A 12,226-nucleotide genomic window follows, 5' to 3' on the forward strand; every position below is an offset into this window, starting at 1 on the left:
TACAGAGACCAGGGTACAACATACAACAGTGACTACCTATACTTGTACAGAGACCAGGGTACAACATACAACAGTGACTACCTATACTTGTACAGAGACCAGGGTACAACATACAACAGTGACTACCTATACTTGTACAGAGACCAGGTACAACATACAACAGTGACTACCTATACTTGTACAGAGACCAGGGTACAACATACAACAGTGACTACCTATACTTGTACAGAGAGTAGGGTACAACATACAACAGTGACTACCTATACTTGTACAGAGACCAGGGTACAACATACAACAGTGACTACCTATACTTGTACAGAGACCAGGGTACAACATACAACAGTGACTACCTATACTTGTACAGAGAGACCAGGGTACAACATACAACAGTGACTACCTATACTTGTACAGAGACCAGGGTACAACATACAACAGTGACTACCTATACTTGTACAGAGACCAGGGTACAACATACAACAGTGACTACCTATACTTGTACAGAGACCAGGGTACAACATACAACAGTGACTACCTATACTTGTACAGAGACCAGGGTACAACATACAACAGTGACTACCTATACTTGTACAGAGACCAGGGTACAACATACAACAGTGACTACCTATACTTGTACAGAGAGTAGGGTACAACATACAACAGTGACTACCTATACTTGTACAGAGACCAGGGTACAACATACAACAGTGACTACCTATACTTGTACAGAGAGTAGGGTACAACATACAACAGTGACTACCTATACTTGTACAGAGACCAGGGTACAACATACAACAGTGACTACCTATACTTGTACAGAGACCAGGGTACAACATACAACAGTGACTACCTATACTTGTACAGAGATAGGGTACAACATACAACAGTGACTACCTATACTTGTACAGAGACCAGGGTACAACATACAACAGTGACTACCTATACTTGTACAGAGACCAGGGTACAACATACAACAGTGACTACCTATACTTGTACAGAGACCAGGGTACAACATACAACAGTGACTACCTATACTTGTACAGAGACCAGGGTACAACATACAACAGTGACTACCTATATTTGTACAGAGACCAGGGTACAACATACAACAGTGACTACCTATACTTGTACAGAGACCAGGGTACAACATACAACAGTGACTACCTATACTTGTACAGAGAATAGGGTACAACATACAACAGTGACTACCTATATTTGTACAGAGACCAGGGTACAACATAGACTACCTATATTTGTACAGATACCAGGGTACAACATACAACAGTGACTACCTATACTTGTACAGAGACCAGGGTACAACATACAACAGTGACTACCTATACTTGTACAGAGACCAGGGTACAACATACAACAGTGACTACCTATACTTGTACAGAGACCAGGGTACAACATACAACAGTGACTACCTATACTTGTACAGAGACCAGGGTACAACATACAACAGTGACTACCTATACTTGTACAGAGACCAGGGTACAACATACAACAGTGACTACCTATACTTGTACAGAGACCAGGGTACAACATACAACAGTGACTACCTATACTTGTACAGAGACCAGGGTACAACATACAACAGTGACTACCTATACTTGTACAGAGACCAGGGTACAACATACAACAGTGACTACCTATACTTGTACAGAGACCAGGGTACAACATACAACAGTGACTACCTATACTTGTACAGAGACCAGGGTACAACATACAACAGTGACTACCTATACTTGTACAGAGACCAGGGTACAACATACAACAGTGACTACCTATACTTGTACAGAGACCAGGGTACAACATACAACAGTGACTACCTATACTTGTACAGAGACCAGGGTACAACATACAACAGTGACTACCTATATTTGTACAGAGACCAGGGTACAACATAGACTACCTATATTTGTACAGATACCAGGGTACAACATACAACAGTGACTACCTATACTTGTACAGAGAATAGTGTACAACATACAACAGTGACTACCTATACTTGTACAGAGACCAGGGTACAACATACAACAGTGACTACCTATACTTGTACAGAGACTAGGGTACAACATACAACAGTGACTACCTATATTTGTACAGAGACCAGGGTACAACATAGACTACCTATATTTGTACAGAGACCAGGATACAACATACAACAGTGACTACCTATACTTGTACAGAGACCAGGATACAACATACAACAGTGACTACCTATACTTGTACAGAGACCAGGGTACAACATACAACAGTGACTACCTATACTTGTACAGAGACCAGGGTACAACATATAACAGTGACTACCTATACTTGTACAGAGACCAGGGTACAACATACAACAGTGACTACCTATACTTGTACAGAGAGTAGGGTACAACATACAACAGTGACTACCTATACTTGTACAGATACCAGGGTACAATATACAACAGTGACTACCTATACTTGTACAGAAAGTAGGGTACAACATACAACAGTGACTACCTATACTTGTACAGATACCAGGGTACAACATACAACAGTGACTACCTATACTTGTACAGCAAGGCACAACATACAACAGTGACTATCTATATTTTCAAGAAAGTTTGGTCATGCTGAATATTGGTGTTTGAATTTTTTGAAAAGATTTGAACACTTTGTGTATCATTTCTCGAGGTCTTTGTGATGAGGTTAAATGCTTTAGTCCCATATTAGTTCTGATTTGTTGTTTACTGTATACTAATTGTTGCTAACTACTTGCTGCAGCCTGTTATCCCCAATACTGTGAGTTTAATCTCCTTATCTATTTATCATTGTCTACTGCACTAAATGTAGTCCTACACAACTTTTCTACTGTACACATAAACAGCCTCTTATCTTGCATTTTGATAACTTGCATGCATGTGCACATCTGTGGTTAATGCATTAATGAACACTTACTATTGAATGTTACAACTATTGTATATGAGGCCAAATAAGATTATAAAGTGGTGTTTCCTGTTTCCCAACTGACCCCATTTTTTCCTACTGACCCTAAATCATTTTATGCTATCTGTAGTCCATTTTCGGATTTTCAGCTTGCATTGGGCTAGTGGAAATTTTAGCCATACTAGCCCAATGCTAGTGACATCTTTCAAAGATTTTGAAAAAGAAAAACATCAAAATTAAAACTTTAAATCTTAAATCTTAATCTGGAATCATGCTGACTAATTTACTGACGATTGTAGACGGGTACCAACCTGATCTTCATAGTGATGCATAGTGTTTTAAGTGAAAGTTACGTAATTTACTACACAGATTCTAAAAAAACAATAACACACCACCAAACAAGTCATCTCAGTTATCAGATCAGTAAAATTTAATGGTTACAAAAAACAATTTTAAAGAAACTGAAAGACAATCCTCAAAAAAATCAGTAGCCAAATTAAACCATGCCAGCAGCAGGCAGCCATATTTGTTATGGTTATTCTAATATCCGGGTCAAGCGTCGGGAATCTGGACACATATTCAGGATTAAAAAAAAATCTAAAGCTTGTTAATGTGTTAAGAAATACCATCTCAGATTAAAGATTTTATTTAATATTATCTTTAATATGAAGAAAACCAACAGACTTCAAAAGCATGCAGGCTTAAAACAATATGAAAGACATACGTTTCTATATATATTTTAGTCTAGAAGAGTACAACTGTCTGCAAAACTGATAAGACATTTACCATAATTTATGCCAATTTTGCCTGTCTTTTATTTATGTAGTACTTACTTTCTGGTACATTCTGGAAATATATTCTATTGTCATGTGCTCTATCATACTTTATGTATCATAAGCCATAGATACATACTTTTGCACCCCCCTCCTCTCCCCCCCCCCCTCCAAAAAAAAAAAAAGTTTTTTTCCTACATATCTACCCTATTTTTTTGAGAGCTGAAAGGGGAAACACAACTATAATTTTATTTGGCCTGATATACAAACATTGATTTTCCAGGTATCACAACACTGACAAGTTTGATATTTATTATTTTATGATTTATGTTGTAATTATGTTTATATTTCTTGTATTATTAATGAAATATTTTGAAATGAAATTTACACCAATTTAAAGGCCTGTCTTAAGTGGGGTTTGTCTTTGTTTTAGCATAGAATGTCACATATACAATACATAGTATTTTTGGAAAGCTTTTATAGTATAGAAGAAGCATTTTATGTTGTGTAGTTTGTGATAGCTATATATATAAAGTGATTGAGCCAGAGCTAAATGGCTGCAATAATAGTTTAGCTTGATAGCTATTAAGGATGTACTCCTCTGAGAAGTCAAAATTTTCTTGTATTAAACTTTTTTTCTCATATAAATTTTTGGAAATAGGAGAAAAATAAAGAAAATGGAAGAAAAAACATATGTCCTTGTGCTCGTTTTTGAGCTATTGTCACTCAAAGATGCCTAGTTGACAAATTATTGGATTTTATGGGAATTCTGCTGTTTTGACCATATATACAAGAGATGTAAGCCATAATTTTCTTATTAGGTGTTTGATATGTATGGATGTTTGTAGAATTTATTTTCCAGTGGTCTTCTTTAAAAATATACCAGTTTTGATTAAGAAGACTCATATTTTTTCTCAGAATGAATAACAACATATACTACCCCTACCCCTTAATTTTCAGCTACAAAATGCGCCATTTTCAGCCCTTTTTGCCAACTTAAACCGTTTATAGAAAAGGTTATGGTATAAAACTTTTGTTTATATTTTGCATATCAATAGAGAAAGGGTTGTTCTTTCTAAATACGGCAGAAAAATGGGGGGTCCGTGTGCTTACTTTTTTGCCCCATTTGAATATTTGTTATTTTTCAATATTTTAGAGCCAAAAATAAATGTGCTCCAATTACCATTAAATGCAAAAATATAGTGACAAAAGTGTATCATTTCACACATTAATGCTCAATATTTTAATTAACAATAACCCAGTAAAGATTTACAGCAAAAAATTAGCTTGATAGAGTTACAAATGGTGGCGCAGTGATGATTTTAGTTAAAACAATTTCAGTAAAAAATGGTGAAACTGTGACTCTACTCAAAGCAAAAAAGACACAATTTCAAAATGGCCGCCAAATGCGTCATTTCTTAAAATCCCCGGATAAAAAAATCTACTTAAGATAGAAATGTAATTTTTTGACAAAATTTGCAACTGGCAACTTGCTACAGATATTGATGAATTGTATTTGAAAATCTCATAACTTCTTTAATCTTAGTCGAAACGAGACTTCAGCGGGACTGAAACCTCAGTAGAATACATCCTTAAGGAGAGAACTTTTATAGACTTGACCTGTTGCCTAATTCTAGTTGTCTGAAGACAAAAAGATATTCAGTAATCAAATGGCTATGATGACAAAATCATGGAGCTAGATAAGTAGCTGGTTAGCTTAATGACTATTATGGCTATGGCCAATGAACTAATTATAAATAGTTATAACTGGTTAGTATAATGACTATAGCTGGTTAGCTTGATGACAGTGGTTAGTTAGCTTAATGACTATGACTGGTTAGCTTGATGACAATGGTTAGTTAGCTTAATGACTATGACTGGTTAGCTTGAAGACTTTGGCTTGTTAGCTTGATGATTTTGACAAGTTAGCTTGATGACTATGACTGGCTAGCTTGATGACTATGACTGGTTAGTTTGATGACAATGGTTGGTTAGTTTGATGACTATGGCTGGTTAGCTTGATGACAATGGTTGGTTAGTTTGATGACTATGGCTGGTTAGCTTGATGACAATGGTTGGTTAGCTTGATGACTATGACTGGTTAGCTTGATGACTATGACTGGTTAGCTTGATGACTATGACTGGTTAGCTTGATGACTATGGCTGGTTAGCTTGATGACTATTGCTGGTTAGCTTGATGACTATGACTGGTTAGCTTGATGACTATGACTGGTTAGCTTGATGAAAATGGTTGGTTAGCTTGATGACTATGCCTTGTTAGCTTGATGACCATGACTGGTTAGCTTGATGACTATGACTGGTTAGCTTGATGACTATGACTGGTTAGTTTGATGACTATGACTGGTTGGCTTGATGACTATGACTGGTTAGCTTGATGACTATGACTGGTTTGCTTGATGACTATGACTGGTTAGTTTGATGACTATGACTGGTTGGCTTGATGACAATGACTGGTTTGCTTGATGACTATAACTGGTTAGCTTGATGACAATGGTTGGTTAGTTTGATGACTTTGCCTTGTTAGCTTGATGACTATGACTGGCTAGCTCGATAACTAGCTGGTTAGCTTGATAATTATGACTGGTTAGCTTGATGACTCTGGCTGGTTAGTTTGATGACTCTAGCTGGTTAGTTTGATAGCTATAGCAGGTTAGTTTGATAGCATGGCTGGTTAGTTTGATGACTCTGGCTGGTTAGTTTGATGACTCTAGCTGGTTAGTTTGATAGCTATAGCAGGTTAGTTTGATAGCATGGCTGGTTAGCTTGATGACTCTGGCTGGTTAGTTTGATGACTCTAGCTGGTTAGTTTGATAGCATGGTAGGTTAGTTTGATAGCATGGCTGGTTAGTTTGATAGCATGGCAGGTTAGTTTGATAGCATGGCTGGTTAGTTTGATAGCTATAGCAGGTTAGTTTGATAGCTATAGCAGGTTAGTTTGATAGCTATAGCAGGTTAGTTTGATAGCATGGCTGGTTAGTTTGATAGCTATAGCAGGTTAGTTTGATGACTCTAGCTGGTTAGTTTGATAGCTATAGCTGGTTAGTTTGATAGCTATAGCTGGTTAGTTTGATAGCTATAGCTGGTTAGTTTGATAGCTATAGCTGGTTAGTTTGATAGCTATAGCTGGTTAGTTTGATAGCTATAGCAGGTTAGTTTGATAGCATGGCTGGTTAGTTTGATAGCATGGCTGGTTAGTTTGATAGCTATAGCAGGTTAGTTTGATAGCTATAGCAGGTTAGTTTGATAGCATGGCTGGTTAGTTTGATAGCATGGCTGGTTAGTTTGATAGCATGGCTGGTTAGTTTGATAGCATGGCAGGTTAGTTTGATAGCATGGCTGGTTAGTTTGATAGCATGGCTGGTTAGTTTGATAGCTATAGCAGGTTAGTTTGATAGCATGGCTGGTTAGTTTGATGACTCTGGCTGGTTAGTTTGATGACTCTAGCTGGTTAGTTTGATAGCTATAGCAGGTTAGTTTGATAGCATGGCTGGTTAGCTTGATGACTCTGGCTGGTTAGTTTGATAGCTATAGCAGGTTAGTTTGATAGCATGGCTGGTTAGTTTGATAGCTATAGCTGGTTAGTTTGATAGCTATAGCAGGTAAGTTTGATAGCTATAGCAGGTTAGTTTGATAGTATGGCTGGTTAGTTTGATAGCTATAGCAGGTTAGTTTGATGACTCTAGCTGGTTAGTTTGATAGCTATAGCTGGTTAGTTTGATAGCTATAGCTGGTTAGTTTGATAGCTATAGCTGGTTAGTTTGATAGCTATAGCAGGTTAGTTTGATAGCATGGCTGGTTAGTTTGATAGCATGGCTGGTTAGTTTGATAGCTATAGCAGGTTAGTTTGATAGCTATAGCAGGTTAGTTTGATAGCATGGCTGGTTAGTTTGATAGCATGGCTGGTTAGTTTGATAGCATGGCTGGTTAGTTTGATAGCATGGCTGGTTAGTTTGATAGCATGGCAGGTTAGTTTGATAGCATGGCTGGTTAGTTTGATAGCATGGCAGGTTAGTTTGATAGCATGGCTGGTTAGTTTGATGACTCTGGCTGGTTAGTTTGATAGCTATAGCAGGTTAGTTTGATAGCATAGCTGGTTAGCTTGATGACTCTGGCTGGTTAGTTTGATAGCTATGATAGCATGGCTGGTTAGTTTGATAGCTATAGCAGGTTAGTTTGATAGCATAGCTGGTTAGCTTGATGACTCTGGCTGGTTAGTTTGATAGCTATAGCAGGTTAGTTTGATAACATGGCTGGTTAGTTTGATAGCTATAGCTGGTTAGTTTGATAGCATGGCTGGTTAGTTTGATAACAAGGCTGGTTAGTTTGATAGCTATAGCTGGTTAGTTTGATAGCTATAGCTGGTTAGTTTGATAGCTATAGCAGGTTACTTTGATAGCTATAGCAGGTTAGTTTGATAGCTATAGCAGGTTAGTTTGATAGCATGGCAGGTTAGTTTGATAGCTATAGCAGGTTAGTTTGATAGCATGGCAGGTTAGTTTGATAGCTATAGCAGGTTAGTTTGATAGCATGGCTGGTTAGTTTGATAGCTATAGCAGGTTAGTTTGATAGCTATAGCAGGTTAGTTTGATAGCATGGCAGGTTAGTTTGATAGCTATAGCAGGTTAGTTTGATAGCATAGCAGGTTAGTTTGATAGCATAGCAGGTTAGTTTGATAGCTATAGCAGGTTAGTTTGATAGCTATAGCAGGTTAGTTTGATAGCTATAGCAGGTTAGTTTGATAGCTATAGCAGGTTAGTTTGATAGCATGGCTGGTTAGTTTGATAGCTATAGCTGGTTAGTTTGATAGCATGGCTGGTTAGTTTGATTGCATGGCTGGTGAGTTTGATAGCATGGCTGGTTAGTTTGATAGCTATAGCAGGTTAGTTTGATAGTATGGCAGGTTAGTTTGATAGCTATAGCAGGTTAAGTAGATGGCCATGGCTGGTTCTTTTAGGTCATCTGACCCAAAGGGTCAGGATGACCTATTGTCATCATGCATCGTCCGTCGTCATGCGCCGTGCGCCATCTGTCGTCCGCCGTGCGCAAACTTTTCATTCAAATGACTTCTTCTCAATAACCGAAAGACCCAGAGCACTGATATTTGGCCTGTAACATGCTGGGATAAAGGGCTACCAAGTTTGTAAAAATGAATGACCTTGACCTTCATTCAAGGTCACAGGGGTCAAAAAGGCTAAAATCTTTAAAGAACTTCTCAAGAACCAAAAGGCCCAGGGTACTCATATTGGGCCTGCGGCATGCTGGGATGAAGGGCTACCAAGTTTGTTCAAATGAATGACCTTGATCTTCAATCAAAGTCACAGGGGTAAAAGAGGCTAAAATCTTTAAACAACTTCTCAAGAACCTAAAGGCCCAGGGTACTCATATTTGGCCTGCGGCATGCTGGGATGAAGGGCTACCAAGTTTGTTCAAATGAATGACCTTGACCTTCATTCAAGGTCACAGGGGTCAAATAGGCTAAAATATTTTAACAACTTCTTGTAAATAACTAAGAGGCCTAGAGGTCTGATATTGGCCCAGCGACATGCTGGGATGAAGGGCTACCAAGTATGTTCAAATGAAGGACCTTGATGCTCATTCAAGGTCACAGGGGTCAAATAGGCTAAAATCTTTAAATGACTTCTTCTCAAGAACCGAAAGGCCCAGGGTACTCATATTTGGCCTTCAGCATGCTGGGATGAAGGGCTACCAAGTTTGTTCAAATGAATGACTGTGACCTTCATTCAAGGTCATGGGGGTCAAATAGGCTAAAATATTTTAAACAACTTCTTTTGAATAACCAGAGTCCTAAAGACATGATATTGGGCCTGCGGCATGCTGGGATATATAAAGGGCTACCAAGTTTATTCAAATGAAGGATCTTGACCTTCATTCAAGGTCAAAGCGGTCAAAAAGGCTAAAACAACTTCTTCTCAAGAACCGAAAGGCCCAGGGTACTTATATTGGGCCTGCAGTATCCTGGGATGAAAGGCTACCAAGTTTCTTCAAATTAATGACCTTGACCTTCATTCAAGGTCACAGGGGTCAAATATGCTTAAATCATTAAAAGACTTCGTGTGAATAACCAAAGGACCTAGAGACCTGATATTGGGCCTGTGACATGCTGGAATGAAGGTCTATCTAGTTTGTTCAAATGAATGACCTTGATCTTCATTCAAGGTCACAGGGGTCAGATAGACTAAAATCTTTAAACAACTTCTTGTGAATAACTAAGAGACCTAGAGACACGATATTGGGCCAGTGACATGCTGGAATGAAGGGCTACCAAGTTTGTTCAAATGAATGACCTTGACTTTCATTCAAGGCCACAGGGGTCAAAGAGGCTAAAATCTTTAAACGACTATGTTGTATTGTGTCAATAGTCAGATGACCGTTAAGGACCATGGGCCTCTTGTTCTATTCTCTGACTATTTTTAAGTTTGTTGAGTAGAAATCAAACTTTTTGATTTAATGTTTTATGTTGATGTGTCTGTACCATGTATATGTGAAGCACTATGTGGTGTGACAAAATTTACATGGATCATTAAAATATATCTCTTATGTTCACTGTTAGAAGTGCTGATGTTTTGTTTGGTTGAAAAGCAAAGTTGTTTTGTTTTGTGAGTTATACTTGATCTGATCCAGATTTATATATCTGGCTGTACTCTTACCAAATCATGAGCTTTAACAGTGTGTCAGATAGTGTGGACCTGACCTGTCTACTATCTATGTAAATAACTCATCCCATTAGCTCCACTGCTTAATTAACTTTAGTGTGAACATTGTAACCAGCTCATTAAAGAAGCAATAGATAAAAATTAGATGCAACATTAAGGCACATTTATTTCAATCTCTTGAAAAGGACAATTCTAACATGCTGACATTTAAAAACAAAAAAAAAACAAAAACAAAAAAACAAGAAAACACAGGAAAAAATAATAAGTGAAGCATAAAGAAGACTGAACATTGGCCACTTTTATTATTTGAAGTTGCTTGCAACAGTTATAGAAAACTTTCTAGCTAATTAAAGTATGTCACATAAATCAATTTAGGTATGAAGTTTTTTGGCACTCTCTTTCCTGTAAGATATATTAATATGTCGTTTATGATTGTTTACAGTTCCCGGAGCATGGCTTTTACGGTTTGGTGGACAAGATACTACTATTCCGCCATGATGTCAGCAGTGCCAATATACTCCAGATGATCAACTCGCCGGCCGATGTCAAGGAGGGATGTTTGGTGGAGGTCGTCCTGTCTGGTAGGTTAACATACCCTGTAACCCTCAATATATACACACCACTACCCTCTCCACCGTCACCTACACCAACAACTCCAGAAACATACCCCCCACCCCCTACCCCCCGACCCCCACCCCCTCCACCCTCACCCTATACCAACAACCCTAGAAACATACCCCCACCCCCTCCACCCTCACTCTACACCACCAACCCCAGAAACATACCCTCCCCACCCCACTCCTCTCTTCAACCTCACCCTACACCACCAACCCCAGAAACATACCCTCCCCACCTCCTCTTCTCTTCACCCTCACCCTACACCACCAACCCCAGAAACATACCCTCCCCACCTCCTCCTCTCTTCACCCTCACCCTACACCACCAACCCCAGAAACATACCCTCCCCACCTCCTCCTCTCTTCACCCTCACCCTACACCACCAACCCCAGAAACATACCCTCCCCACCTCCTCCTCTCTTCACCCTCACCCTACACCACCAACCCCAGAAACATACCCTCCCCACCTCCTTCTCTTCACCCTTCACCCTCACCCTACACCACCAACCCCAGAAACATACCCTCCCCACCTCCTCCTCTCTTCACCCTCACCCTACACCACCAACCCCAGAAACATACCCTCCCCACCTCCTCCTCTCGTCACCCTCACCCTACACCACCAACCCCAGAAACATACCCTCCCAACTCCCCTCCACTCCACCTAACACCACAACCCCAGAAACATACCCTCTTCACACCCTCACCCTCACACACCAACAACCCCAGAAACATAACCTCCCCACCCCCTTCCTCTCTTCACCCTCACCCTACACCACCAACCCCAGAAACATACCCTCCCAACCCCCTTCCTCTCTTCACCCTCACCCTACACCACCAACCCCAGTAACATACCCTCCCACCCCCTTCCTCTCTTCACCCTTCCCACCACCACCCACATACCCACCCTCTTCACTCCTCACGCCTCACCCTACACGCCACCAACCCTAGCCCCCAGAAACATAACCCTCCCCACCTCCTCCTCTCTTATCACCCTCACCCTACACCACCAACCCCAGAAACATACCCTCCCAACCTCCTCCTCTCTTCACCCTCACCCTACACCACCAACCCCAGAAACATACCCTCCCCACCTCCTCCTCTCGTCACCCTCACCCTACACCACCAACCCCAGAAACATACCCTCCCAACCCCCTTCCTCTCTTCACCCTCACCCTACACCACCAACCCCAGAAACATACCCTCCCCACCACCTCCTCCTCTCTT

The 12,226-nt window shown here is 39.9% G+C and overlaps 1 protein-coding gene across 1 annotated transcript in view; it reads left to right on the forward strand.

The window, feature by feature from the left end:
- The window catches only part of LOC138319805 (serine/threonine-protein kinase D2-like), a 44,439-nt gene that overhangs the window by 10,937 nt on the left and 21,276 nt on the right, over window positions 1–12,226 (forward strand). Inside the window, exon 2 of the mRNA XM_069262935.1 lies at window positions 10,827–10,965. Coding sequence (XP_069119036.1) covers window positions 10,827–10,965 — 139 coding nt within the window. The remainder of the gene's footprint in view (window positions 1–10,826; window positions 10,966–12,226) is intronic.

Source organism: Argopecten irradians, chromosome 3 (genome assembly GCF_041381155.1).
Source record: "Argopecten irradians isolate NY chromosome 3, Ai_NY, whole genome shotgun sequence".
In the NCBI taxonomy this organism is placed as follows: domain Eukaryota; kingdom Metazoa; phylum Mollusca; class Bivalvia; order Pectinida; family Pectinidae; genus Argopecten; species Argopecten irradians.